General features: G+C 38.2%; 2 protein-coding genes across 2 annotated transcripts in view; one reads left to right on the top strand and one right to left on the bottom strand.

The window, feature by feature from the left end:
- grm5 (glutamate metabotropic receptor 5) overlaps window positions 1-26,678 on the top strand; it is a 1,174,932-nt gene that overhangs the window by 747,667 nt on the left and 400,587 nt on the right. The window lies entirely within an intron of this gene.
- The window catches only part of tmem135 (transmembrane protein 135), a 184,337-nt gene that overhangs the window by 53,059 nt on the left and 104,600 nt on the right, over window positions 1-26,678 (bottom strand). The window contains exon 6 of the mRNA XM_003219353.3: window positions 17,271-17,317. Within this exon, the coding sequence (XP_003219401.1) occupies window positions 17,271-17,317 (47 nt within the window). The remainder of the gene's footprint in view (window positions 1-17,270; window positions 17,318-26,678) is intronic.

The raw sequence follows: 26,678 nt of genomic DNA, 5'->3' as shown, positions 1-26,678 counted from the left end.
TTACAGGATGGCATAATGGTTGCAGAAATTGGCATAGGTTACATACAGATTTGTCTTGCAACACAACACCACTATTCTTTACCACCACCATCCCAGAAACACAACTTTCTGAGATGGCTATCTCACAAAAGAAGTTTCATGGTAAATCTGGCTCTGATACAGAAACCTAATCACATAGTGAACGATAAGATGAAAATTCACCAGGGAACTCACAAGATGAGTATTAAATTAATATATATTATATGGGAAAATCAAATTATTGCCTACCATAATCGAAGGAAGAAATTAGATATTTTTACCTACTAGGCCCTTATAAACCTATGTCTGGTCCTGCAGGACATCACTTGTGTGATACATCTCACTTCCTTTTTTTCCCACTGGGATTTCATAATCTGGGTAATCTATTAACTGTTCATCAGATCATGTAGGCCAGTGGTTCTCAACCTGTGGGTCCCCCAGATATTTTGGCCTTCAACTTTCAGAAATCCTAACAGCTGGTAAATTGGCTGGGGTTTCTGGGAGTTGTAGGCCAAAACACCTGGGGACCCACAGGTTGAGAACTACTTAACATGTTCTTAACATTTGTTAAGAACAGTTTGGATGTGGGGCATCCATCACATTTTCACTTCAAGGAAAATAAGGGAAATACCCGAGCTGAAAGATACCCAAGCTGAAAGACATTTGTTGCTATTTATAATCCGTTTTATTGTGCGTTTTGTTCTGTGATATGACAGCACATAATCACACAATAAACAGGTCGATTTTATTTATTTCATGATCAGCCTTTTATTTGTCAATAATATAGATTTACAAATGAACATGGGGGGTGCCATTTTGCTTCCTAAATTCACAAGTATTTATAAAGCAGTGCTATTTAAAGTGGTGATCTCTGGGTCAGTGCTGGTACCTGAGCCATTGACTGTCAGTCCATGGGAATTTTTAAAGAAAGAAACAATGGAAACAATTTAGCGCCAGGTCCTGGCAACTGAGGTGATGGCAATAACAATGCCTCACATCAGAGAGCTTGAAAAGCATTGCCCTGAAGGAAACCATTCAAACTCTAGCTCTATGTTTTCTATATTCTGTGATTTTGAATAGATTTTGAGTAGAAAATTAATCGTGAACACCTCCAGTCCACTGCATCATTTGTACAATAATTAAACGATGATGCCATATTTGGGGAACTAGAATATGGAAATACTGGAACTGATACTTCTTCAAGCAACTCTTAATGTCTAAAATTCCTTAATTTGAAAGAGAAATGTTGAAAAACCATAACAAGTCCAGTGATGCAGTTCAGTTTTCATACTCTGTAAAACTATATAAGAGGAGAGACAGTAAAAACAAACAAATCAAAACCCCAAATCAACAACATACAGTCTACATTTTGGTAATACCCTTTTTATTACATTCCTCAATTCCTTTTTCTTACTATAAAAACATACAGCTTTCTCTTGTCTTTAAAAAGCAATTTCCAATGATACTTTATATTACTTTCCACATTTGTATATAATTTCTGTTTACCTTGACTATCCATTCCTTTAATTTGCCTAAAGCCACCTACGCTGTATTTTCTGTCATTAATTCCTACCTTCTTATCTCAACCAAATTGCAATGGTTTTTAATTTTCTAGTGTCTTGTTCCCCTCATTTTAAATTATCTTTTCCCCATGTTATAGTTTTGCCCCTTCATTGTCTCTAATTGTACATTTCCTTCTTAATTATGGATTTCTCCTTGTTCTGTCATTTCCCATTCAACTGAATATATTTTAGGGGTTAGGGTTGCAGGATCCCTGAGAAAGTGAAAAACCCATAAATAAAGTAAAGGTAAGGGGAAATCTCCCCAAGCTGGTAAACTGAGTCACTGGGGAGCTTCTCAGAGGAGGGACCATGAAGAATGTGAGCCTGGTGGTGAACCTTACAATCACTGCCTCAAAGAAGCCACATACACATTCACACAGCAAATCTGCACTTTGGTGTGTATGGGGCGAGAGAAAGGGGTTCACTATGATCACTAATCAACCAATGCAGTCTGGGGCTGCTTTGTGCTCGTTCACATTCTGGCAGGAGGGGGATGAGAGAAAGAATTGCAAAGAGAGAGATAAGTGATCTATGGCTTAAGGGACAGCGATAGGATCGTAGAGGCTTTAAAATAAAACCACATAAGTGGTCCTTCCTGGACACCAGCAAAGGCATCGAGCAAGTGCAAAACTCATTTGTTAACTGAAATAAACCTCATATTTTGTGTATAACATTTTTTGTACTTTTGTTTTAAATATGAAATTTGAATCTGTGATACTGAATGACTGATAGACATATATCGGTCAGTAGCCAGAAAGGTTATCCAAACTTTGCTCCCCTTCATGTCCACCTATTGATGTGAATCAGGCTTTTCAGTTTATGCTTACATCAAAAACAAATATAGTAGAAAGGTGGATGCCACTCTGGATTCAACTGTTAGGAATAAAACATAATTTCAAAACAATTTTATATACAAAAATGAAACAATTTCATCAGTTACATTAGGTAAAGGTAAACATAAATGTTTCCCCTGACATTAAGTCCAGTTGTATCCAACTCTGGAGGTTATGCTCATCTCAATTTCTAAGCCGAAGAGCCGGCGTTGTCCATAGAAACATCCTAGGTCATGTGGCCAGGATGACTACATGGAACGCTGTTACTGTGTTTCCCCGAAAATAAGACAGTGTCTTATATTAATTTTTGCTCCCAAAGATGTGCTAGGTCTTATTTTCAGAGGATGCCTTATTTTTCCATGAAGAATAATTCACATTTATTGTTGAACAAAAAAAAAAGAACATTTACTATATGGAGTACAGTAGTTGTCATCACAAACCAGCATAACCAGACAAACTATGAATCCTTTCAAGAATGTCTTGTTACTACCATTATTTCCATGTACAATACTCTATGGTATGTACATTTACCAATCCTGCATGCTGTGATGTTATGTTTGGCGAGCATGCTTCCAATCAAAAACTTTGCTAGGTCTTACTTTCAGGGGAGGCCTTATATTTAGCAATTCAGCAAAACCTCTACTAGGTCTTACTTTCAGGGTATGTCTTATTTTCGGGAAAACAGGGTACCTTTCTGCAGAATCAGTACCTATTCATCTCACATTTTCATGTTTTCGAACTGCTAGGTTGGCAGAAGCTGGGGCTAATAGCGGGTGCTCACTTCGCTCCCCGGATTTGAACCGCCAACCTTTCAGTCAGCAAGTTCAGCAGCTCAGCGGATTAACCCGCTCTGCCATTGGGGGCTCCTTTACATTAGGTATAGAACCAATATTTTCTTGTACCAAAATAAAAATTTGTGGTCATATTTAAAATGTGTTTTTCCTTATTTCCAAAGTTGCTATGCTATACATAACTCTCAGGAGTATATAAAAGGAGGAAGAACTTTGTGAGTTCATAATGCTTAATCAAAATCAGAGCTAGAATTAAAGTTTTCTGGAGGATAGGGAATGTCTTGTGAAGTGTTGTATGTCTGAAAAAGTTTGGGAACCACTAATAGAGGGGAAAGATGATATACAGATAGAAAAGAACTAGAATAGAGATAGTACAGTCAGCCAGAAGGGAAAACTGAATAGGATTTTGGGGAGTTGCAAAGGAGTTAATAGATTGCTTAAATGTGTCTTAACAAATTTCTACTTGCTTGATCATTTTTCTAAAACTTTGTCTGGCTGCTTATATTAGGTTTTGAAAGAAAGTATGTTGACATTTATAACACGACCAAAGAAATAAACCCATCCACTGATCCACATAGGGATTGCCTTGAGGTCCAAGTACTTACTCCAGGGAGGAATCTTGAGAAGAAATGGGGAAGGCGATTGATGTGACCCCAAATTTGGAATTAAGGGCCAACTTGGAAGATGGGATTTGTCACATACAGTTTTAAAAATAAAATTTATAAAAACAATTTTTTCCTGAAAACTTTTAGGAGTCATTCTTCCACATCAGCAAAACGACTAGTAAATCCATATTAATTACAGCACCCACCTTAGCTGTTCACAAGGCACTGACTTTACTAAGGAACGAGTGATTCAGATAAAACAACTCATCTCAGGCAAAAAAAAATCCCACCTAACTGATTCATAGTTGGAAAATATAAAATCAGTTTGTTCACTATTATCTTGGACCATAACAGTAAGGACATGACAACAATAGCGGAGAAAATACAGAGAAAAGGCCTGTTCAATGTTCAGTCTAGTTGGCGTCATGTCTATTCTCAGGGGGAGAGGAAAAAAGTTTGCATTACCTGAATCACAGATTACATTTTATTAACTCCTCCTCAAGGAAAATCTACTGCTACAAACAACATTATCTCGCACAATGTCAAAGGCCACACATTTTTTCAAGCATACAGACCTAGTCCTCTATCTCAAGTTCCATTAGAATTTCCAAGAGGTCTTGTAAAAAAAGAGAGAGAGAACAAATGAGGCAATACAAAATGGTAGTTAAATTGGCACACTTTTTTTTTTTTAGATTTCTCACATTCATTGCTGAAGAAGTAGATTTGGACTTTGATCTTTCAAACAATCACTGGAGCTAATAGGACTCCTTTTGTAGGAGGTAGGAAGCCTTGTCATCTCAAACAACAATTGAATGCACGTACAATGGACAGCAAACTGAAATCTAAGTGATTTATTTGCAAACAAATATATTTGAGATCAGGGTGACAGTTTCCTTTTTTGTCATTTCGGTTGAAATGGATAGAAACCTCTTAACATCCTTAATAACTAGTTTCTGCTTGCAACCTGAGCTTAAACTTTCCTTTCTAAGGTTTAGCAGTGATGAATTAAGACATGTCCATTGTGAATCACTACTAAGGATTAATCACCATAGAAACCAATCTAAGCCATTGTCCGTACAACTTCAAGAAAATTGCTGGATTTTGTCAAAGGTATGCTGGAATGGGTTTGTATTTAGGTATGTGTCATGAATAGACTAAAGGGTTTAGTCTGTATGGATTTATACCAGAGTGTGCAACACATACCTTTTCATACTTCAAGTTAATTTTACATTCTTAAGACCATATAAAGGAGCAGCGAATAAACAATGATCAATAAAAAACAAAATGTAGAATACCGAACACAGAATATTCTTTACGTATTATCATTCTTTAAACAAACAAAATTGTAACACAGTCAACATAAGATAGGGAAGCTATATTCTAACATTATCAGACCCTTATCTGCATCACCTACATGCGATTGCCAAAAACATAGCATTCTACAGGTTGCAAGTAACAAAATTACAATGTTCAATAACAATTATAGTAAAATGAAATCTATATAATATATATAATACATAACATTCTTAAAAGTGGTATAAAACTCACAAAACCACGCTCAATCTTGTTTTAACAGCACCCACTATGACTTTTGGAGATATAGGTGCAATATTTATTTACAATCAAAAGGAAACATCTCCTCAATATTCAGTATCAAATTACATGTTCCAAAATAATGGTTGGAGGGGGGAAATACACAAAACACAATATTGTAGAAAACTGGAAGAAGAGACAGCAACAATTTAAGAGTAATCCCCATTAGCACATTACGAGACATTTCCAGATGACTCACAGAGACCAACATCGTGAACAGGGAAAAAAATTCTGAATGAACATAGGAGAAAATGTAATCACTTAAATATTTAGAAACAAACACTTGTAACAGCCAAATGGAACTGTAAAGTGACCAAGCCGATACATTTTCACTTCTTACATAAAAAAGTAAGAAGGAAGGGGGAGATAAAAAGGAAATATAACGGCACCTTTAAGAGTTAACAACTGTATTTACTCAAATGTAATACACATCTTTTTGGCTTAATTGCTTAGCCAAAATGGAGATGCACATTACATTCGATGAAGCATTAGAATCATGCACCTATAGCTGCCTGTGACCTTCAATCAGGCCGAGTCTACAACTCACCAACCTCTGCCTGATGGACAAGTGGTGGCTTCTCAACTGGCCTCATTTACACTGTGAATGAGACTATTTGGGAACTGGAGCTCCTTACCTCCCCAAGCTCCCTTCTCCTCTCAGCTGAGAGGCCAAGGAGAAACGGAGCCCCCCTTCACCAAGTTGAACGGAAGGGTGCTGCTTTTCCTTGCTTCTTTGGCAAATCCATTTTTTTGTAATGAACACCTCAAAATTGAAGTGCATTACAACACAGGTAATTTTTATTCTAATGTGAGCTTTCGCTGATACGAAGCAGTACAAAGTGATATCAAAGTCTCAGATTATAAACTACATTTAAACAATTGTGGGAGCAGATTGCATCCAGAAAGATGCAAACTCTGGCTCTTGCCTTACATTTCCAAAGGGCTACATAACATCTTTAAGATACTTCCAGTGGTCAGGAAACATATTAAGAGGTAGCTGTGTTGGTCATTGAGCAAAATACAATAAAATCCATCCACACCCCAAAAGTGTTGCCCTCTTTAAGGGAAGTTATTTTGCTTCTATTGGAATTGAAATTGTATCATTTATTTTTTACTGTCCTTTGTCTCCAGTCCCACATGACCAAGAGGGGGAGTGGCCTTTGGCTTTATTGGGATTCCTCCACACCATTTTAATTCACAACAGAAATAACATCAGAGCCAAAATATAGGCCAGTGGCTCTCAATACTGTCACCTTTCTCTTCATCTTTGCCTGATGAAGAAACAAGTGAAGCATTGATATCTGGAATTCAAAACTCCAAAATACTCCAAAATCCAAAACTGTCCACATGGGTAGTTGAGACAGTAATATCTTTGTCTTTTGGTGGTTCAATGTACGCAAACTTTGTTTCAAACACAAAATTATTTCAAATATTGTGTATAAAGTTACCTTCAGGTTATATGTATATGGTGTCTATGAAATGTAATTGAATGTCATGACTTGGGTCCCATCTTCAAGCTATTTCTTTATGTATGTACATGCAAATAGAGGTATTACCAAATATGAAACAAACATCGAAATCTAAAACACATCTGGTCCTTTACCATGTATATCGCAAACAAGGGACTACTGTATTTCCTTGAAAGTGTAGAAAATCACACAGTGTGCTCTTTTCATCAAGTATCTGTGTCGCGTTATTATAAAGCAGATTGCTTAGAACATAAAATAATAGATCATAAGTTTTGAAAGAGGCCACAATACCCTGAAATGCAGGAAGACACAATCCAAGTGTTCCCAATCCTGATTTAAAAACCTCCAGAGAAGGAGATTCTGAAGCAATGATATCATCTTCCAATAGTTGATTATGGACAACATTTGGAACAGGAGAAAATTAAAAGAAATGATAGAAAAGAGATCACAGAAAAGACCAGGGAAGATAAAATGAAAACTAAGAGAAAGATAATAATAAAAGCCCGGGGCTGTGGCGTAGACGGGAGAGCAAACCAGCTGCAATTAACTGCAACGAATCACTCTGACCAGGAGGTCATGAGTTCGAGGCCCGTTCGGAGCTATGTTGTTTGTCTTTGTCCTATGTTAAAAGGCATTGAATGTTTGCCTATATGTGTAATGTGATCCGCTCTGAGTTCCCTTCGGGGTGAGAAGGGCAGAATATAAATGCTGTAAATAAATAAATAAAAAAGCTCCACGAGGCTGAGAAACATCATCCTGCTTCTTTTGTGATGCATCAACATTTCATATTGCAGATTCTTCTAATTTTCTCCTCCAAAATGAAACGCTTATTAATTACACAAGGCCCACAGTACAAAATTACACAAGTAAATAAATTGTACTTCTTTTTATATGCAATCTACTTATTTAGCTTAATTCTTCTTAGCCCTTTAGTACGTGCATATGATTCCACAAACATATGTATCCCTTATAGAGCAGTAGTTCCCAACCTGTGGGCCACGAGACCTAAAATAAGGTCCACGGCCAGGGGTGCATGCCACCGTTGGAAGAGAGGGAGAGACAAGAGGAGAGGGAGAGAAGGAAGGAAGGAAGGAAGGAAGGAAGGAAGGAAGGAAGGAAGGAAGGAAGGAAGGAAGGAAGGAAGGAAGGAAGGCAGTGCCGTTGCTCTCACTCTCTCACGGCTTCCCCAGAGCCATTGGAGGAGAGCGAGAGATAAGGAAAGGGAGAGAAGGAAGGAAGGAAGGAAGGAAGGAAGGAAGGAAGGAAGGAAGGAAGGAAGGAAGGAAGGGAGGGAGGGAGGGAGGGAGGCCAGAGCCATTGCCCTCGCCCTCTCGTGGCTTCCCTGGCACCCTTGGAGGAGAGAGGGAGGAGAGTTCCCCAAAATAACTATTATTATTATTATTAGCTCCCATTGCCACATATTAGCTGTATTGGGAAAGCAGCCCTTTATAAGATGTTGTTTAGTCCCCAAAAGTAACTATTTTTATCATCAATATTATTATTAGCTCCCATTGACAAACAAGAGTTGCAATGGGAAAGCAGCCCTTTGCAAGACCCTATTTAGGCTCCCAAAGTAACAATTATTATTATTAATAATAATAATTAGCTCCCATTGCCACACATCAGTTGTAATGGGAAAGTAGCCCTTTGTAAGACCCTATTTAGGACCCCAATGTAGTAGTAGTAGTAGTAGTAGTAGTAGTAGTAGTAGTAGTAACAACAAGTATTAAAGCCATTAGGACAGTTTTTTGGGTCTCGCGCTCCACTTTTATTTCAACCTCAGCTCCCTCCCCTTCTTTTCTTTTTAATGCAAGCGTTAACAGAATCCAGCCCAACACAGCCCAACCAAAAAAAAAATTGGTGTCTTTGTTTTTAGGTCTGTTTCTGGGATTATCTGGACTGCTGATTCAGAAAATTGCATTGGATAGACCACATAAACTCTAGATTATTAAATATGGTTTTCTGTAGGCGAGCAGATGGTGACTACTGGATAGCATATGTTCTGTATCAGAAACTAGAGTTGATGTGGTCTATCCAATACAATTTTCTGAATCAGCACCCCAAATAACCAAACCGAATCTAAAGTTGATGAAAAACTAATTCGTTACTTTTTTAGTACTAATGTTGGAGAGTGGCCCCTGGTCAAAGTAGTCCCCAGTCAAAAAAAGGTTGGGAACCACTGTTATAGAGAAAAGGAGATTGATATGGATTTAATAAAAAATGAACACTATGCACGAAGAAGAACATTAAGAGCTTCATGATAAGTGCATCTATACTACTTTGTCACTTTTTAACAAGGCAACATTTGTCCAAGTGTAAACGGCTAATAGAAAGCCAGATGAGCTCTTGCTGGAAGTATTTTCTGTTCCCATTTGTTTAAAACTCATTGTTTAAACTCTAGGTTAAAACTAGATTGCCCATGGCACAGATGGATTAAGGGATATGCTTGATAAAATGCCTGAGCAAAACATTTAGCGTGCATCACCACAGCCAAGTTAGCACAATGAAAAGAGCTGTCATAAAGCAAAGGTCAGCCACGAAACAATGTGATCATCACGAAAGATGCCAAGTCAGACATAAGCTAGCCAAGGGAAAGGAAGACAGAATTATGACTGCTTTGCTCCTTCACAGATCCCATGAGTAGGTTAGGAGAGGTTTATACCACTTGCTCAACTTGCACCATTTGATTTGCATGCCAACTACTAAATTTGTTGCCAAGATTTAGGAGGCCTCCTCCCGTTTTCAAAATCCACACAAGGGAAATGCTGAAAGCAAAATACCTAGGGAGATGCCCAGGCTACAAAGACTAGGGAAAACAGTTCCTACGTAGTTTCCCCACACATTATTATTATGACCATTATCATCATCATTATCACCACCATTTTAATGTATATCACATCTTTTCCCCCAATCAGTTTACAATTTAAAACAAATACAAAATAGCTGAAAAAATACTAACATCAAAACAAAATTTGACTCTTCACAATATGAAAACTGTGAAAAAGACTTTAAAATATTATAAAATAATTTAAAGAGGTTCAATACAACAAAAAGATATTTGCTTTTTAAAAATAATTAAATACCTTTATTTAAACATTTGAAACATAATACAAATGTCTTATCTCACCATTTATTCGCAGTTCTAGAACCCCAGCCCTCCCATCACTTACATAGCATTATAAATATACAGCACTGTCAATTCTATTACTTCTACATTATTCCAATTTTATCCATTACATAAAAGTATTGTAATGTATTCATAAATTATTCAAACACAATCTTTCTTGGACATTTGATGGTTGCCATTGCTTTCACACATGAAAGCAATAAATGGTTTCCAAGTTTTATCAAATATATCTTTTGCTAATTGGCAAGCTATTACCTCAGTAGACTGAAAGCCAAAACCAAGGTCACAACAACTCCAATATGCTGATGATAACGTAGCCTGTGCACATTCAGAAGAAGATCTACAAGCCATTCTAAACATTTTTGCAGAAGTATATGAGAAGCTCAGCTTCTCATTGAACATCGAGAAAACCAAAGTGCTCTTCCAGCAGTCATCAGCCAATCCCTCTGCAATGCTAGGAATACATTTTAATGATGTAACTTTAGAAAATGTTGACCATTTCCGCTACCTTGGCAGCCACCTCTCCACAGAAGTCAACATTGACAGTGAATACACCACCGTCTGAGCTCTGTGAGTGCAGTATTTCTCCAAATGCAGCAGAGAGTGTTTGATGATCGGGACATCCATAGGGATACCAAGGTGCTTGTTTATAAAGCTATTGTCCTCCCAACCCTGTTATGTGCCTGTGAAACATGGACTATCTACAGACGTCACACTCAACTCCTGGAAAGATTCCATCAGCATTGCCTCCAAAAAATCCTGCAAATCTTTTGGGAAGGCAGGCGGACAAATGTCAGCGTGCTGAAAGAACCAAAGACTACCAGCGTTGAAGCGATGCTCCTACGCATCAACTCCGCTGGACTGGCCACGTTGTCTGAATGCTTGATCACTGTTTCCCAAAGCAGTTATTATACTTGCAACTCAAGAACTGGAAACGTAATGTTGGTGGACAGGAAAAGAGATTTAAAGATGGGCTTAAAGCCAACCTTAAAAACTGGCATAGACACTGAGAGCTGGTAAGCTCTGGTCCTTGACCGTTCTAACTGTTACCAACAGTGCTATGAAACTGGGAAGCTCTGGCCCTTGAGCGCTCTAAGTGGAGGCCAGCTGTGACCAGCAATGCAGTGAAATTCGAAGAGGCACGAATGGAGGACTTAAGGAAGAAAAGTGTCAAGAGGAAGGCGTGTTAAGCCAACCCTTGTCGGGACCACCTTCCATCTGGAAACTGTTGTCTTCACTGCAGAAGAACATGCGGGTCAAGAATAGGTCTCCACAGCCACCTACGCATCCACTGCCAAGTTTGGAGTTCAATAATGAACTACTTTGCCTTAGAGCAGAGGTTCTCAATCTGTGGGTTCTCAAGTGTTTTGGCCTAAAACTCCCAGAAATCCCAGCCAGTTTACCAACTGTTAGGATTTCTGGGAGTTGAAGACCAAAAGATCTGGGGACACACAGATTGAGAACCACTACTCTAAGGCAAAGTAGTTCATTATCAAATGGCTCTCACCAATAGAAAGTTCTTCATAATGATTCGGTGGAATATTTTCCTGTAGTTTGAATCCATTGCTCCGTATCTAGCATCTGGAACAGCAGCGTCCCTGGAATAAGAACTGAAAGAAAAGCCTATTCTGAGGATTGCAAGGCGCTGCCAGAATCATATAGAGAGATACATACTTGAGTCATATAGGTCTTTATAGGTCTTAATGAGTCATAGCCACCACTTTTAATTCTAACCTGAAATTGATTAGCAGTCAGTAGAACAGTTGTAGCAGCAGAGTTCTGTGGTCTGGGCACCCCCACTTCAGTTCATACTCTGACATTTCAATTGAAGTTTTCAAATGCACATAACCAGGGCCTGCTCAAGCTATAAGCCACGTAAACATTTGCGGGTAGCACAATTCTGCTAGGGGCGCCCAGGGAGGGTTGCGAGGGCGCCTCCTTCTTGCCTCAGCCTGGAATAGATGGGGAAGGAGCTGCTTGAATGACAGGCAGCCCCTGGTTGGCTGTCATTCAGGAGGCTCCGCCCTCTACCCTTTTCGGCTCCGCCCCCTTCCCCGGAAAGGGACACATACACACAGAGGCTCAGCTCCCTCTCCCTCTTTCCCTCCATCTTTCTTGTGGTGCTCTGGTGTGTGTGTGCTTGCACTTGCGCTCCTGCCTGTGCCTTTCTGCCTCTCTCTTTCCATCCGTGTAGTGCCTCTTCAGACCCACATGTTTTCAGACTCCTACCTCGCCAACCCCATCGCAGTTTCCACCAGCACCCATTTTTAACCCCCTTCCTCTTTTTTTGCTCCCAAACTCTGCCTCCCCCAAGCCCTGAAAGAATGCCTGCCCATGAAGCGAGAAAAGGGCACTGGGACTGTATATAAGAAGTGAGTACTCATTGCAATGGTGCGTCTGTCTGGCTTGGAAAAGAGAGGAAGAAATGAGAAGAAGAGGAGGAGGAAAAATGCTGCATGCTTTTTTCCTGCTTTTTTGGCCGGTGCATCTTCACTCTAGGGCAGAGGGAAGCCCACACCCACAGCCCCACCCATTTGCAAAGGAGCCCCCTCCTTTCCTTGCTCATGCCCACCTACTCCCACCTCTACTTTCCTCACCCCATTACTGCCCCCCTTCCCTTCATCTCATTGCTGGGCACTTGGGCTGCATGCAACACCTTGGGTTCTAGGTGTTCTGCTCCACTTCATCTTTGTTCAAGGGGTGTGTGTCCTGCTTAGGGCAACGAGGTAGATTGATATATAAATTTCTTTTGCATCATGTCAAAAAATATCTATGTGATGCTATATATATATCTATCTCATCACATACTATATATATTATGGGAGGAGAAGCTTCAGTCAGAGTTTGTAAGGTAATCTATTCTATTCACCTCTACATTCTACCTTTTATTTTTCAATTATTGGTTCTGGGGGGGGGGGGTGCAAAATACTGTCTGCTTACACTTGAAAATTACCTAGAGCCAGCCCTGCACATACCACCATGGCCAGATTAGGAGTCTACAGGGTGAGCGCAGTTAGTACATTAGTGTGCAGAAGTACTCATGGCCACTCTCAAAACCTGGGCCTCTCCAGGATCAAGGCTGATTCCAGGAATGAAACCAATCAGTCATTTTATATCCAGAACAAGTTAACTCCCTATTCCCTAATCTACCATTTGAGTCACCAGGAGCACCTTTGTCTTGTGTGGATTAAGATTCAATTTATTCAACCTCATCCAATCCATCACGAAATCAGATGATGGTTTAGAAAATCCTATTGATGATCTAAATCAGGGGTCCCCAAACTAAGGCCCAGGGGCCGGATGCGGCCCTCCGAGGTCATTTACCTGGCCCCCGCCCTCAGTTATATAATATAATATATTGTATATACATATAATATTGATAATAATATTATAATGTAATACAATATAACACTAATAATAATACCATAATAATATTATATATTCTATATTACATATAATATTATTAATAATATTACAGTATAGTGGTATAGTTCAATATAGTAATATATAATGCTAATATTGTGCTATGCTAATAATATAATATATTGTATGTACATATAATTTGTAAGCCACTCTGAGTCCCCTTTGGAGTGAGAAGGGTGTGATACAAATGTAGTAAATAAATGCAGTAAATAAATAATAAATAAATAAATACATTTTAGACTTAGGCTCACCCAAAGTCTGAAATGACTCGAAGGCACACAACAACAACAACAACAACAACAACAATCCTAATTAACTTGACTATCTCATTGGCCAGAAGCAGGAGCACACTTCCCATTGAAATCCTGATAAATGTATGTTGGGTTAAAATTGTTTTTATTTTTAAATATTGTATTGTTCTTTCATTGTTCTTGTTTTTGCACTACAAATAAGACATGTGCAGTGTGCATCGGAATTTGTTTGTATTTTTTTTTCAAATGATAATCCGGCCCTTCAACAGTCTGAAGTCTGACATGAAACGAATGCACCAAGGTAACATATATCGTGCACATCCCTAATACCTACCCATGTCAGAAATAGAAAGTGTTATAGGATGATGGAAATAATGCTTTTCAATCAATTTTTCCCCATCTCTTACCCCATGTCTTCTCCACCCTTACCCTCGCCAAGTATGTATTTGGCTACATTTGAAATTAATTGTATGACTAGAATGATTAAAAGGAAAATACAATGCTCCTAGGCTTTTTCACCTAGCAGAAGAAGTCACAGCTGACAAATTCAACAATTATTGCTGCTCTCTGCAGATATTTGTTAACTCCAGGAGCTGGAAAGTCACAGTTACTTTAGCAAACTACTCATGGAGAGGGCATAATGAAGCAATTTAGAGAAACTAGGCAGAAAGGGTCAAAAGGTGCTCTGGCGCAGGACCTCAGGGACTAAATGGTTTATTGTGCTATCAGCTTTTGTCAGTTGAATGAAGTAATCCGGAAAAAATAGCAGGCATATGTACTCATGTTATGAGGTTTATAAAAATTTTGCCCAGTAGGTAATGAACTCTCCCTAAATTAGAAGAATTGAGTAGATTTTAAAAGCAGCACAGAATCCCGTGGTTTCTGAAGGGAACTGCTTTAGATGTAGCGCCAAAATTTGGGCTAAAATGCTCTCCCCTTCTTCCCCTGGGCAATCCTGAAAGGTTAAGAAACTCACTTCCATTTTTGATTAAGCACAGTTTGCAAGGCTGTTCACATAGCTATGTGTCCTCCCCTAACACTATGGCTTTACTGAAAGAAGGCAACTTCATGGCATCGTTTAAGCAGCTTGTTTGCTGTAAAAATTCAGTTAAATGAATGAAAAGTCCAGATACAATAATATAAAAGAGACATAGAAAGATCTCCTGATGTCTGCACTATTGGATAGGAGAAGGGAGCACACAACTCGAGACTCACCTAAGCTTGCCCATATAATGTAATTTACCATAACGTCCACTCTAGACCAAAGACCAGCCAAGTTATGATAGAGTAATAATTCAGAGGCTGTATTACATCTACCTCATCAGATTTGATCCACTCCCTCATTTTAAAAGAAAGGTTTTTCCAATACAAATAACTCTATTAAGAATTCCCCCTAAATGAGAACATGTGCCTATTAAAGTCAACTTCATATTCTTGCATATAAATTCATGAAAGAGCAGGACTACATGGTTGTTGTAATTTGCAAATTGAACAAAATCTGGGAGTGTACTTTATTTTAGAAATAGGATATCAACTTTAGCTGTATTTTGTTTAGTTTCCTTGGTAACCATGTTGGGAGAAAGACTGGATCTAAATTAATTAAGCAAATGCACAAATGCTGGTGTGGGAACTTTATGAACCTATAGTATGAAAAAATAACTTTTGCAAGTTCTGTTCTTTCTGTCCCTGAGAATGCCTATGAATCTTGACCAATTTCTCTACAGCTTGACTGGGGAAGAAGTCAGATTGATTGTTTAAAATGCAGATTTGTGGTATATTCACAGGGGATATACTGTATAAGAATATTATGTGTGTGCGCATATATAAAGTAAAATGTCATTTTCTTGTGCTTATTAACTCCTAGTTTCATCTCACACATTCCCTGCTTGTATTCTCTGCAGATGGTGATGTTCATCTCTGCCCTTCTTAAAGCGGACTAGAAATTTGAATGTAAAAATGCAAGATTAAAAAATCAGCTCCATGCCTGAAGTCTTCATTTAACAGAACACTTTAACAATGCAGCTAAGGCATGGGAAAAGATATGTCTTTCTGAGTAAAGGAAAAATCCAACGAAGCTGATTTCAAATTTTGGCTCCAGAGCATCAAGAAAAGTCAACAAACTTGTTTGCCAGAGGAGTGTTGCTAGGATCTAGAGAAATATTTTACAGCATTAATTTTTTTTATCATGTCAGAAGTGAATTGAGGAAAATCGTTTTTGGTGTGAGAGAATTGGCTGTCTTCAAAGATATTGTCCAGGGAACTCTCAGATGTGTTACCATCCTGCGGGGTAAAAAGTTGGAGGAGGGCCATGTGTTTTAAGTAATGCAAATAATCCAACCATCACTTTGTGTATTCACTTTTGCATTCTTTAATTTACTTGTCAGGATCTCTATTCCCCCTTCCTTCTTGTGAAAAGTGACTCAGAAGACCAAAAACAAAAATAGATGTTTTCAGAAAATTCCACTTTCTTATAAAGAATTATGAGGGGAAAATCATTGTATACGAGTACACACATCATCACATCTTCTCCACAAGGCTCAGCATATTTTGGCTTTCTTGTGTGTGCTTGGAAAAGTACATGGTTTTGGAACTACAAAAGAGGGAAGTGGTCCACAAATATGTCTTTATTTTATTTCTTATTTATTTTTAAACATTTGGATACAGCTTGATGTTGATAAGACCTCTAAAAAGATGGCATTTTATAAGCATTGTATATACTCAAGTATACATGACCTTATGTATTGGTGGAAGATGGGGACCAAAACAATGAATTTTGATCTGACCCATGGAGAATTCGAGGGTCACTCTGCGGAGAGGAAAAAGCATCAGCATCGCCTTAAGGCTGCTGCCCCATTTTTCTGCCTAGACATTTTAAAAGGCCAAAAGCAATTCCATGGCAAAGAAAGTAGATTGGGTCAGTGTTTCTTTTAGGTTTTCCTAAGAAGGACTAAGCTCTTGCCTTTCACCACTTTTCTCAGAGAAGAGGATGGCTCTTTTTATTATTATTATTTTATTATGACACAGCAAACAAGATAGATATGCTGGATTTCGTATCACAAAATCACAAGTCGAACACTTCCCAAGTGTCTAGGACTGTGTGATGTATTTTCGGATGATGCGTGCAGATCCCAGTAGGGTGGCCTTTTGCAGTCAATGACCTATTATTATTATTATTATTATTATTATTATTATTATTATTATTATTATTATTATTATTATTAGAGTTAAGGCACAATATTTACATTGACCTATGGATAAGTCAATTCATGTTTTGAAGTTCAATTTTTGACTAATATTTCTAGGCATAATATAGGTATAGAAACCAAAATTTAAAATAATGTTAAGCACTTTAAATATTGAGTGTGAAGTGAATAAGTATTCCCTTAGTATCTCCTGTAGTTCTTTAGCCAATGGTATTAAATGATAAATTTTCAGGAAAGTTAGATTTCCGCAATGGGAAGTATTACTAAGGTCTTTTCTTCTTCTTTTAAACAGAATGTTAATTATTTTCTTTTTCATAGAAAAGCATGGATGTATAAAGATAGGGCACTTTCCCTTTTAAATGAAACTTCAATATAAAGAATGTAGGGCAACATACCTGAAAAAGAACATAAACAGGGCAGCTGTGACGCAGAACAAAAGGACCTATGAAGAGGAAAAAGAACATGATGTAAAAAATTGATATCAACCAGTATGTCAAAATTGATTTCCAGTAACATAAGCTTAAATAATTAATGTTTTTGAGGATCCCAATTTATTTGTTTTTGGCTATAATTACACATGCATTCTTTGTACAATACCTATTAACAATTGTCAGGGGAACTGCTTCTGCACTTGTGCTTTGAGTCAATTGTGTAACAGGGATAAATTTGAAGGCGAGCATCCATCACTCAAAAATACCAGAAGACTTTTAAACTTGAGCATTATTAATTATAATATTAGAAGAAATAGCTTCCAGTCCACTGGGCATATATCCAATAGGCTACAAAATGAAGTAAAATTAAATCCTATTTTGGTTTAGCTAGATCACCCTTGTTGTAGCAATATATTTCCACAACATTTATTGCCTGTTAACAAGAGACCTTGAGAGTCCTCCAGCCTTGCCAACAGCAAAATCCATCCAGGATAAATGGGACATTTGCCCTTGTGTCTGTCCCTAAATAAAGCAACAGCAGTGCAATGATGAGATGGGAGTTAGAATTGAAGATAGAAATAGGGGAATTAATAAATGGCGAATAGATGAGGGGAAGCACTCTGAAGGGACCTGGGGCCATGCTGGGTCAGTATAGCCATGAGAATTTTCCAAGGCTTCCATACAGATAAAAAAACAAGGAAGCAATTGATGTGTAACTGTACATTGTTCTATATATCTAGTAAGATTAGGTGGCATAGTTTATCACTGTGCTGAAGTTGACAACAAGAAGTAGTGACTGTAGAGACTGACCATTAGAAGGAATTGGTATCAAAGATAAAACCTTATGTGTCTGCCACACATAGTTGACAAGGCCTGTCTGTAAGTCTCAGTCCTTGGGGAGAACTCTTAGGGTAAGATCATTATTTCAAAATTGTTGTAAATTGTTTGCTTTTATTAGTTCTGGGGCACATTAATGAGGTTAAATGGCACATATCATAAATATGCGTAGCAACATGCATTGGGGGCTTTAAACTAGGATAAACGAAGTCAGGGGATACTCCAAAATAGTGCCCATAATCCTCCTCAGTACACATAGGTGTAAACCACATTGCATGGTAAAGCCAATTAAGGAATGGCATTCCAGCAATCCATACAGGAGCATTGTGGTGGAGAGAGTTGGAAAAAAACTTATTTTTTCCAAGACCATAAATTCATAAGTACTGCAGATCCTCTGCAGTGCATATAAGCACTATCCAGCTTCAGAGCTTTCCATGAAGTCATGTAGGTATAGAAAGCACTTCCTTCTCTTCCAGTTTCATACCGACATAAGTGGTCAGTGTAGATGGCCCCTTGGTGTTTTTTATTCTGTGCAATTGTGGTCAATACTGGATGAATCATACTTAATTGTGTCACCAAGGATGACCTCCTTGCAACTTCATCAAATGATATCATGAGATGTTACCCTAAATCTCAAATTTTAACCCTGAATTCTGTGGATCTGGGATAGTCCTAACCTAGTAACTCTAGCCAGATACCCATGTTAAACACAAACAGTCTATTTCTATCATTCCTATCTGTACTTCATTCCTATCTGTACTATCATTCCTATCTGTACTATCTGAAAAGTATGTGCAGGAGAGACTTGCATCAGGGTTTTGGGTCAAGTGATAACTAAAAAGCCATCCCAAAAAGGCACATAAACACTGCTTGCAATGTCCTGCTGTTTCTTCCCCGTGTTTTCACTGCTACCTACTGGCATAGATCCACACATAATTTCAGCACAAATATGCTGCCACAGTTGCATATCAGCATGTTGGTTCAAGTTAATTATTTTATTTTTCCAACAGTGGGTGATGTTGGCAGCAGTTCAAATTGCTACAAGGGCTTTTTGATCATTAACAGCCAACTTGGGAGCATGTGATTAGATAAAGAGTGGATTCAGACTAAGCTTACTTCACTTGGGAGAGGGGGTTATCACACAAAAGGCAAAAATAGCCTAAGCTGGTTTTGAACTCATTATTCCAAAAATAACAAAAACATACATTAATTGTTGTTATTGCTTTTTTCTGCCCACAGAAAGGAATATGACATTCAAAAGTAACTTTACAACATTCTAGGTCATTGGCTGGGATAATAATGGTATAATCTAATCTTTGATGTTTACCAGTTTCACAAAACAAATTCTTCTCATCAGGGTGCTTGGCTAAGACATTAAGTACAGCACATTGTACAAGCAATACAATCTGGAAGGTGACCTTCCAGTAGGACAAGTTAGAAGTCATTTAAAAGAACTGTAAAAGGTTTAATCTTTTACGGGAGTTCTAAATATAGCCCTCAGTAGAATGTTTCTTAAATGAATATTTAAGCCATTTTTAATTAACCAAATATCATGCTGTCTCCAAGATAGAGGTAAAATCCAGTTCTGACTGCAACTTCATAAGTATCGTGGATTTTTAGTAGTAGTGTAGATACTCATGTATAAATCTAGACATTTCGGTCAAAAAAGTGACCCCAAAAACCTGAGTCAAGATATCAACTGATCAGTGTAAGTGCTGTATTTATTATTTATTTATTTCCAGCATTTATACCCCGCCCTTCTCACCCAGGGGGACTCAGGGCGGCTTACAACAGTTGGCAACATTTAATGCCAAGAACATAATAATAAAACAATTAAAACATATGTAAATTAGATCCATTTGTCTAAAAACCTCATGCTTCAGCCTTCAATCAGTCCACGTCGAAGTTATTGTATTACTCATTAAAAGCTTGTGCACACAGCCATGTTTTCACATCCTTTCTGAAACTCAGAAGAGTTGGGGCTTGTCAGATATTTGTGAGGAGGGTGTTCCACAGCCAGGGAGCCACCACCGAGAAGGCCCTGTCCCTCGTTCCCACCAGCCGCACCTGCAAGGCAGGTGGGACTGAGAGCAGGGCCTCTCCAGATGATCTTAGGGTTCTAGCTGGCTCATATGAGGAGATACGTTCGGATAAGTAAATTGGGCCAGAACTCTTAACTCTTATCCAACAAGGAACCATCTCCTTCTCTGAGTAAAGTGGTGAAAGGCAAGAACTTAGGTACATCCCAGGAGAACTTAAAAGAAGCACTGATCCAGTCTATTCTCTCCACTGTAATGTCACTTCTGGCTTTTTTACATACCTGGATGGGAAAATGGTAACAGTGGCTGCCAGGGTGGCTGGCTCCCTGAGGTGGCATTAGTCTTTTTTTATGGAATGAATCCTCGACATATCCAGGGTCATATCAAAATTCATAATTTTGGTCCCCAAACTTTCCCTCAGCTTACATATATACAAGTATATATTGTAACTCCTCAATTAAGGTTGTTGGAAAAGTCCTTTTCGGTTCAGTAACGTAGCTGTTTTCAAATGGTATCTGTTTCTACTTCAACTACTCCATATTGATCTACAGAGCTCAATGCTATATTACAAAAAGTTTGACTTCCTGTGTGACACAGGAAATGGAGAAGAGCATGGTGTTGTTTAAAGAAATGCAAGAACAAAGCCTCTTCGAATCCATAGCAGTAGTCATTCACTACCAAAATCTAGAGAAAACAAACCAAAAAAGGTAGGGGACCTGCTAGATAAAGTCAGAAAACCATCAAGTTGAATATATGGAGAGAGGAAGTATCCAGCAGGGGAGGCTGGAATGCGAACTGTGTCCTATGAAACAGAATGGCTAGTCATCTTCAAACGTCTCCAAGAACAACAGTTTGTCCTGTGACTATATTGAACCCCCCTCCCCCTGTATTACACTGAAAGAAAAACCTGAACAACTTATTTCAAAATCAGAAATGCACTTTCAAACACTTCTAGTTTTGCTTTTGCGGGAGAATTCATTTTGAGATGAGGTCATTATACACCAGGCCAGAAAACTGGACTCCAGAGTATCAGGACTTCCACCCGGCAAAGCTACCTGCTCAAACTGCACCTTGCATCTCACCTCCCCATTGCAGATTAATGAAGGAAGCTATGACAGAGTCTGCAAGGTCTAAACAGGGCTTCAGCTGACCAGAGGTTTTTCATTCCTATGGTCACTGTAAGTAGATTCTATTTTGATGGCAAATGGCATTTATAAAAAGAGCAAAGTTTGGATGTAGACACCAATACTCTCATTAACAGAACACTTAATTAAAACAGAAATTACTTTTATAGCATTTCAACCGTTGTAGCCTTAAGCCTACAAGATAGAAATCCAAAAATATGTACAATCTGATGAAGTTTGATTAAGTTAACTTTCAAAAGGAACACGCTAATGCAGGGCATCAAGTTAAAGTTTTATTTAAAGGGGGGGGGGAGAGAACAAAATCAAACTGCTCTTATGAAAACAGACAAATATGTTTTATACCATAGAAAATTGTAAATGTGTATTGGGGGAAACCAGAGCTGTAAATTAACCTGTGCGCTGTTGGAATTCTACTCCATTTTTTCCTTGCCATGACCCATTCATAGTTGATTGATGTCAGAAGGTCAACAAACGGAGCTCTGCAACATATACAGCTTGAAACCTTCCAGCTGTACAAATAGCAAGCTCCAATAGGAGGACTAAAGTATCTTCAGCAACTGAGATAGACCCGAAGAGTTCTTTTTCATACTGTTAACTTATACTACCATATTTTTATTCAATGCTCATTAAACTACCAAAATCGTGTCAACTTTCAGACTACCATTCACACATCAGCAAACCGTGATCAGAAAGTCACCACCCATCCCTCATCTCATGAAAACAGAACAACAGAAGTAGATCTAAGGCTATGCTAATTGCTGCTGTTTTAGTAAAACCATAGGCAGGGTGTAAAAAAAGCTGAAGGCCAGTTCGATTTTTCTAGAAGTGTGACCTTTTCATTTGTCAATCATGCAGCTTCATTCAGATGAACACGCCAAAATACAGAGTTTACTCAAATGTCATCTTGTTTTATTAGGTAGCATTTAGAAGTTACAGCCAATTTATAAGCCCTTTGCTATGACTGAGCTTAAAGAAAAGCCTCTGTGGTTTTTCTGCTTATTCCTATGTAACCTAAAAAGTGCCCCCTACATTTCACTTGTCTGTCTCATCCACATATGGCTAGTTGCAAAAGATCAATTCTTGTTGTATACCATCATGCTTTCACACTCACAGGGGTAAGGGATGCAGGACCCCCTCAAAAGTAGAAAAAAACTTAAATTTTTCAAGGTTTATATTTATTTATTAGCAGTGTTGAGTGTTGTTATTCAAATTGTAAAGACAATGATTTTCCCATATGTGCCTTATGGGATCATATGGGATCATTATATGTACCAATTAAAGCTAACTTTCCCAGCCTTCCCCACTGAAAACAATAATCAAAATAATAAATTAAAAGGTTAAACTACACTTCCCACCTAAAAGACGTACAATAAAGTATTATTGTAATCCCTGAAATCTCTTATTTAAGACAGTTTCTTCATTCCCCTTGCTATCTCAATGTTTTACTCACCCTGAGTCCCTACTGGAGATGGTGGCGGGATATGAAGGTTTATTATTATTATTATTATTATTATTATTATTATTATTATTATTATTATTATTATTATTATTTGAAACACAAAAAGATGAGTCCACAGCAGACACTCTGCTGGCTGCTGTATTGGAACACATGTCGGACACTTCCCAAGTGTCTAGGACTGTGTGATGTATTGGCAAATAATGCGTGCAGATCCCAGCAAGGTGGCCTTCTATTATTATTATTATTATTATTATTATTATTATTATTATTATTATTATTATTACTCAATCTTCAAAACACGCAAACATTACATTTTTTTTCCTTATAAATGATTAATTTCCACTCTTATCCTTTATTAAAATAGATAGCTTGTCCGTTTTTGCAGTTCTAGAACTTTTATAATCCAATAATCGTATAACTTAAAATTCCCTTTTCTGATTTGTTCATTTGAAAATCCCAGTAGAAATAATGTTGGATCTAGCTGTATTCTGCTTTTAAGTATCTCTTGTAACAAATTATATAAATTATTATATTATATAAATCTCTAACATTCTTTTGCTTTGCTGCATGACAAATGTTAAAGCCTCTCTAAGAATTTGGGGGTGGCGACCGCCAACAGGGAGCACTAGCATAGGATGGTCCATGAAGTCATTAAGAGTCTGAAGTGACTGAACAAATAAACAACAAAGAATTTATAGGTTCTCCACCACAAATTTACCCAAAATGTACTGGATGACAGAGATTTTTATATACAATTTTTCATAATATATTCACCAAACATTTACCATTGAATCGCACTGGAAATTCACTGGAAGTTGGCTATAGACTAAAGTCACCCAGGAGGATGTAGAGATTCCTAGAGAGAACATTGTAATGGCATACCACTAGAAGCTGATCATTGGTAATGTTAGAGGAGGGTTGTTGTGTGTTTTCTGGGCTATATGGCCATGTTCCAGAAGTATTCTCTCCTGACGTTTCACCCACATCTATGGCAGGCATCCTCAGAGGTTGTGAGGTATATGAGAAAACTAAGTTTTCACCACAACCCTGTGATCCCGACCATGAAAGCCTTCGACAACACAATGTTAGAGGACCTAGAGATTGCTAGACAGGTGACCGCTCAGGTTATTTGTTGGTTTTTGAAAAAATGAAATCAACAAATAATCTGGAAAAGTCAAACCCGCAAATATGGAGGGCTGATTTTACTTACAAACATGGAGAGGGACAACATTCAAGTGTCCCCTAGTAAATGTAAAAGATATGAACGGGGTGGTATCAAGTCTCCATTTTAAAATCAATCAATCCATACAAAGACACATGCACAGGGTTGGCGAGGGGGGGCATGGTACCACTTGTGTGGATTTTCATAGCCTGGCTATCTGATACCACAAGCCTAGACTAGGAGAATTACACATCAGGCGCCAAATCTAATTTCTTATGTCACCAATGATGGGGACACACCCCAGGTTAGTAGTGTGACTGCTTTCCAAAACAAGACTACGATGAAAGGCTTGGCTGAGATCCTGATCCATCAGCAATATACAAAACATTTATATGCCTTCTTATCATACTACTAAGCTGCTGAAAGTATGTCATATTTAATATGTAACAGTAAGGAATGTTAATGTCTGCAAATGGTCGCCCTGCAGAAAACGTGGCAAATGCAAGCTCGGGTTTTGGGAACATGAAGCTGATGAATTTTTTTGGTCTTCTATTTTTTTTTTAATGGTCACACACTGCCATGCAGCTGCCTTTGGTTTATCACGGAACAGCTGTTTTGGATATCACTATCAGGGCCAATGCACCTCAGTGCTGAGTTTGAGGGAAGGGGAAAGGAAAGGGAAACAGACATCCTTCTATGTTTCCAGCAGGCAATGAGGCAAAAAAGAAAGAAATGTTGGTTAAATCTGTAGTTTAGTCTTTCACTGCGTATGAAAAAGGAAGAAAGTGTTCCACACTTCCATCAGTTCTTATCTATTCAACATTCTTTTCATTGCTCAATCTTGTTCTTAATATATCTATATTATTAAGAGCACTGATCATAGTGAATTGGGTATGTGAATGCACCACACTTTTTAGAGTGCATATACATTGTAGAATTAGTTTGATATTGCTTTAACTATCATGACTCAATGCTATGGGATCACAGGAGTTGGAGTTGTACAAGGTCTTCAGTGTCTCGCCATGATTTCATAGCATTGAGCCATGGCAATTAAAGTAGCATCAAATTGTATTAATTCTACAGAGTGGATCCCTCATTAATTACAAGACACAATTGAATACAAGGGTACTAACAGAAGAACCATACAAGGAGATGGCCTGTGAGGTCTCTTCCAACTCTACAATTCTATGATTCTATGAGAGAACAACTCCCATGCTGTGGCAGCTTTACTGGCTTTTAGTTTGCTACCAAGCAGAATAAGTGCTGGTTATCACCTTTAAAGCCCTAAATGGTTGGGGTCCAGACTACCTGGCTAACCGCATCTCTTCATAGAAGCCTGCCTGGGCACTGCATACATCAGGGGAGGCCCTCCTCTCGGACCCACCCCGTCTCAAATCCGACTGGTGGGAACAAGAGAGAGGGCCTTCTCTGTAGTTGCCCCCGCCTCTGGAACTCCCTCCCAAAGGTGATCAGAATGGTCCCATCACTGTCCTCCTTTAGGAAGCAAACAAAAACTTCCCTATCCACTCAGGCATATGGAGATGTGCATGTTTAAAGATCCAGCACTATGAAATAAGGAATGGAATTTAGGCCCGGCTTTAAACTTTGTTTTATTAATATTGTGCAATTTATTATTATTGTTTTTGTGTGATTTGCTTTATTGTTGAATGCTTATTTTGAATTGTTTTAGTCTATTGCTGTATTTTTCAGCATTGAATGTTTGCCTTCTATGTTGTGAACCACCTTGAGTCCCCATGGGGAGATAGAGTGGGACAGAAATAAAGTTTTACTTACTTTTGTTTACCTCCATATTCCCTACCTCACAATTACAGTAGTTTGGAGTCACTTAAACTGACTTGGCTCCATGTTACAGCATTCTATGGTGTGTAGTTTGGGAATTACTTTGATTCTCTGTTAGAGAACTTTAGTGTCTATATGCAGAGAATTCTAAGTACAGTGATATCTTGATTTTAGAGTTGAATTCATTCTGTGACTTAACTTTTAACTCAAATCTCTCTTATCTCAAGGTGGATTTTCCTACTGAAATGCTATTAATCTGTTCCAGGGCCCTGAAAATCCCCCAATTATTTTGTTATGTGTTTTTAAATAAGAAAATGTACTTTAAAAATAACAAATAACGTATAAATCCACATTCACATGAAACAGTAAAGAAAGATCAACTTTAAAATGGTAGAAAAACAAAATTGTGGCAAGGAAACACATTTGAGGCAACAAAATGTGTGTTGTTGGCCAGTGTAACAGCAAGGCAAAATCCGCACATTCACATGGAACAGTAAGAAAAGAAAGATCAACTTTTAAAATGGTAGAAGCACAAAGTTGTGGCAAGGAAGTACAGAACTTAATTCTTAATCTGTGGACGTGATTGCTTGTCTTTCTGGGCTGTATAAAAAGAACAGGAAAGATACACAGCACATAGGACGGGGGATTCAAAATTCATTAGATTTAACTTTCAAAGAGCCGAGCAGAGATATGCCCATGAAATGTGTTTGTACACAAGTCAAAATTCTCAAGTAGTTTTCCACTTTGTCATCTTCTCAGCTATCCTAAAACACTTTAACTGGTACAGAATTATAGCAAATGTTTGGTACGCCTTCTGCCTTCGGCTAACTGGCATTTGCCCTGTAAGAATTGTGAAGCTTCTTTGGACTTCTTAAGATCAACAGGCAGGACGGTATCCAGTATTTCACATACTGTTCCACAGTATGCCGA

This window comes from Anolis carolinensis, chromosome 3 (assembly GCF_035594765.1).
Source record: "Anolis carolinensis isolate JA03-04 chromosome 3, rAnoCar3.1.pri, whole genome shotgun sequence".
In the NCBI taxonomy this organism is placed as follows: Eukaryota; Metazoa; Chordata; class Lepidosauria; order Squamata; family Dactyloidae; genus Anolis; species Anolis carolinensis.
Note: the sequence above shows the minus strand (reverse complement) of the source record. Positions and strands in the feature narration are given on the sequence as shown.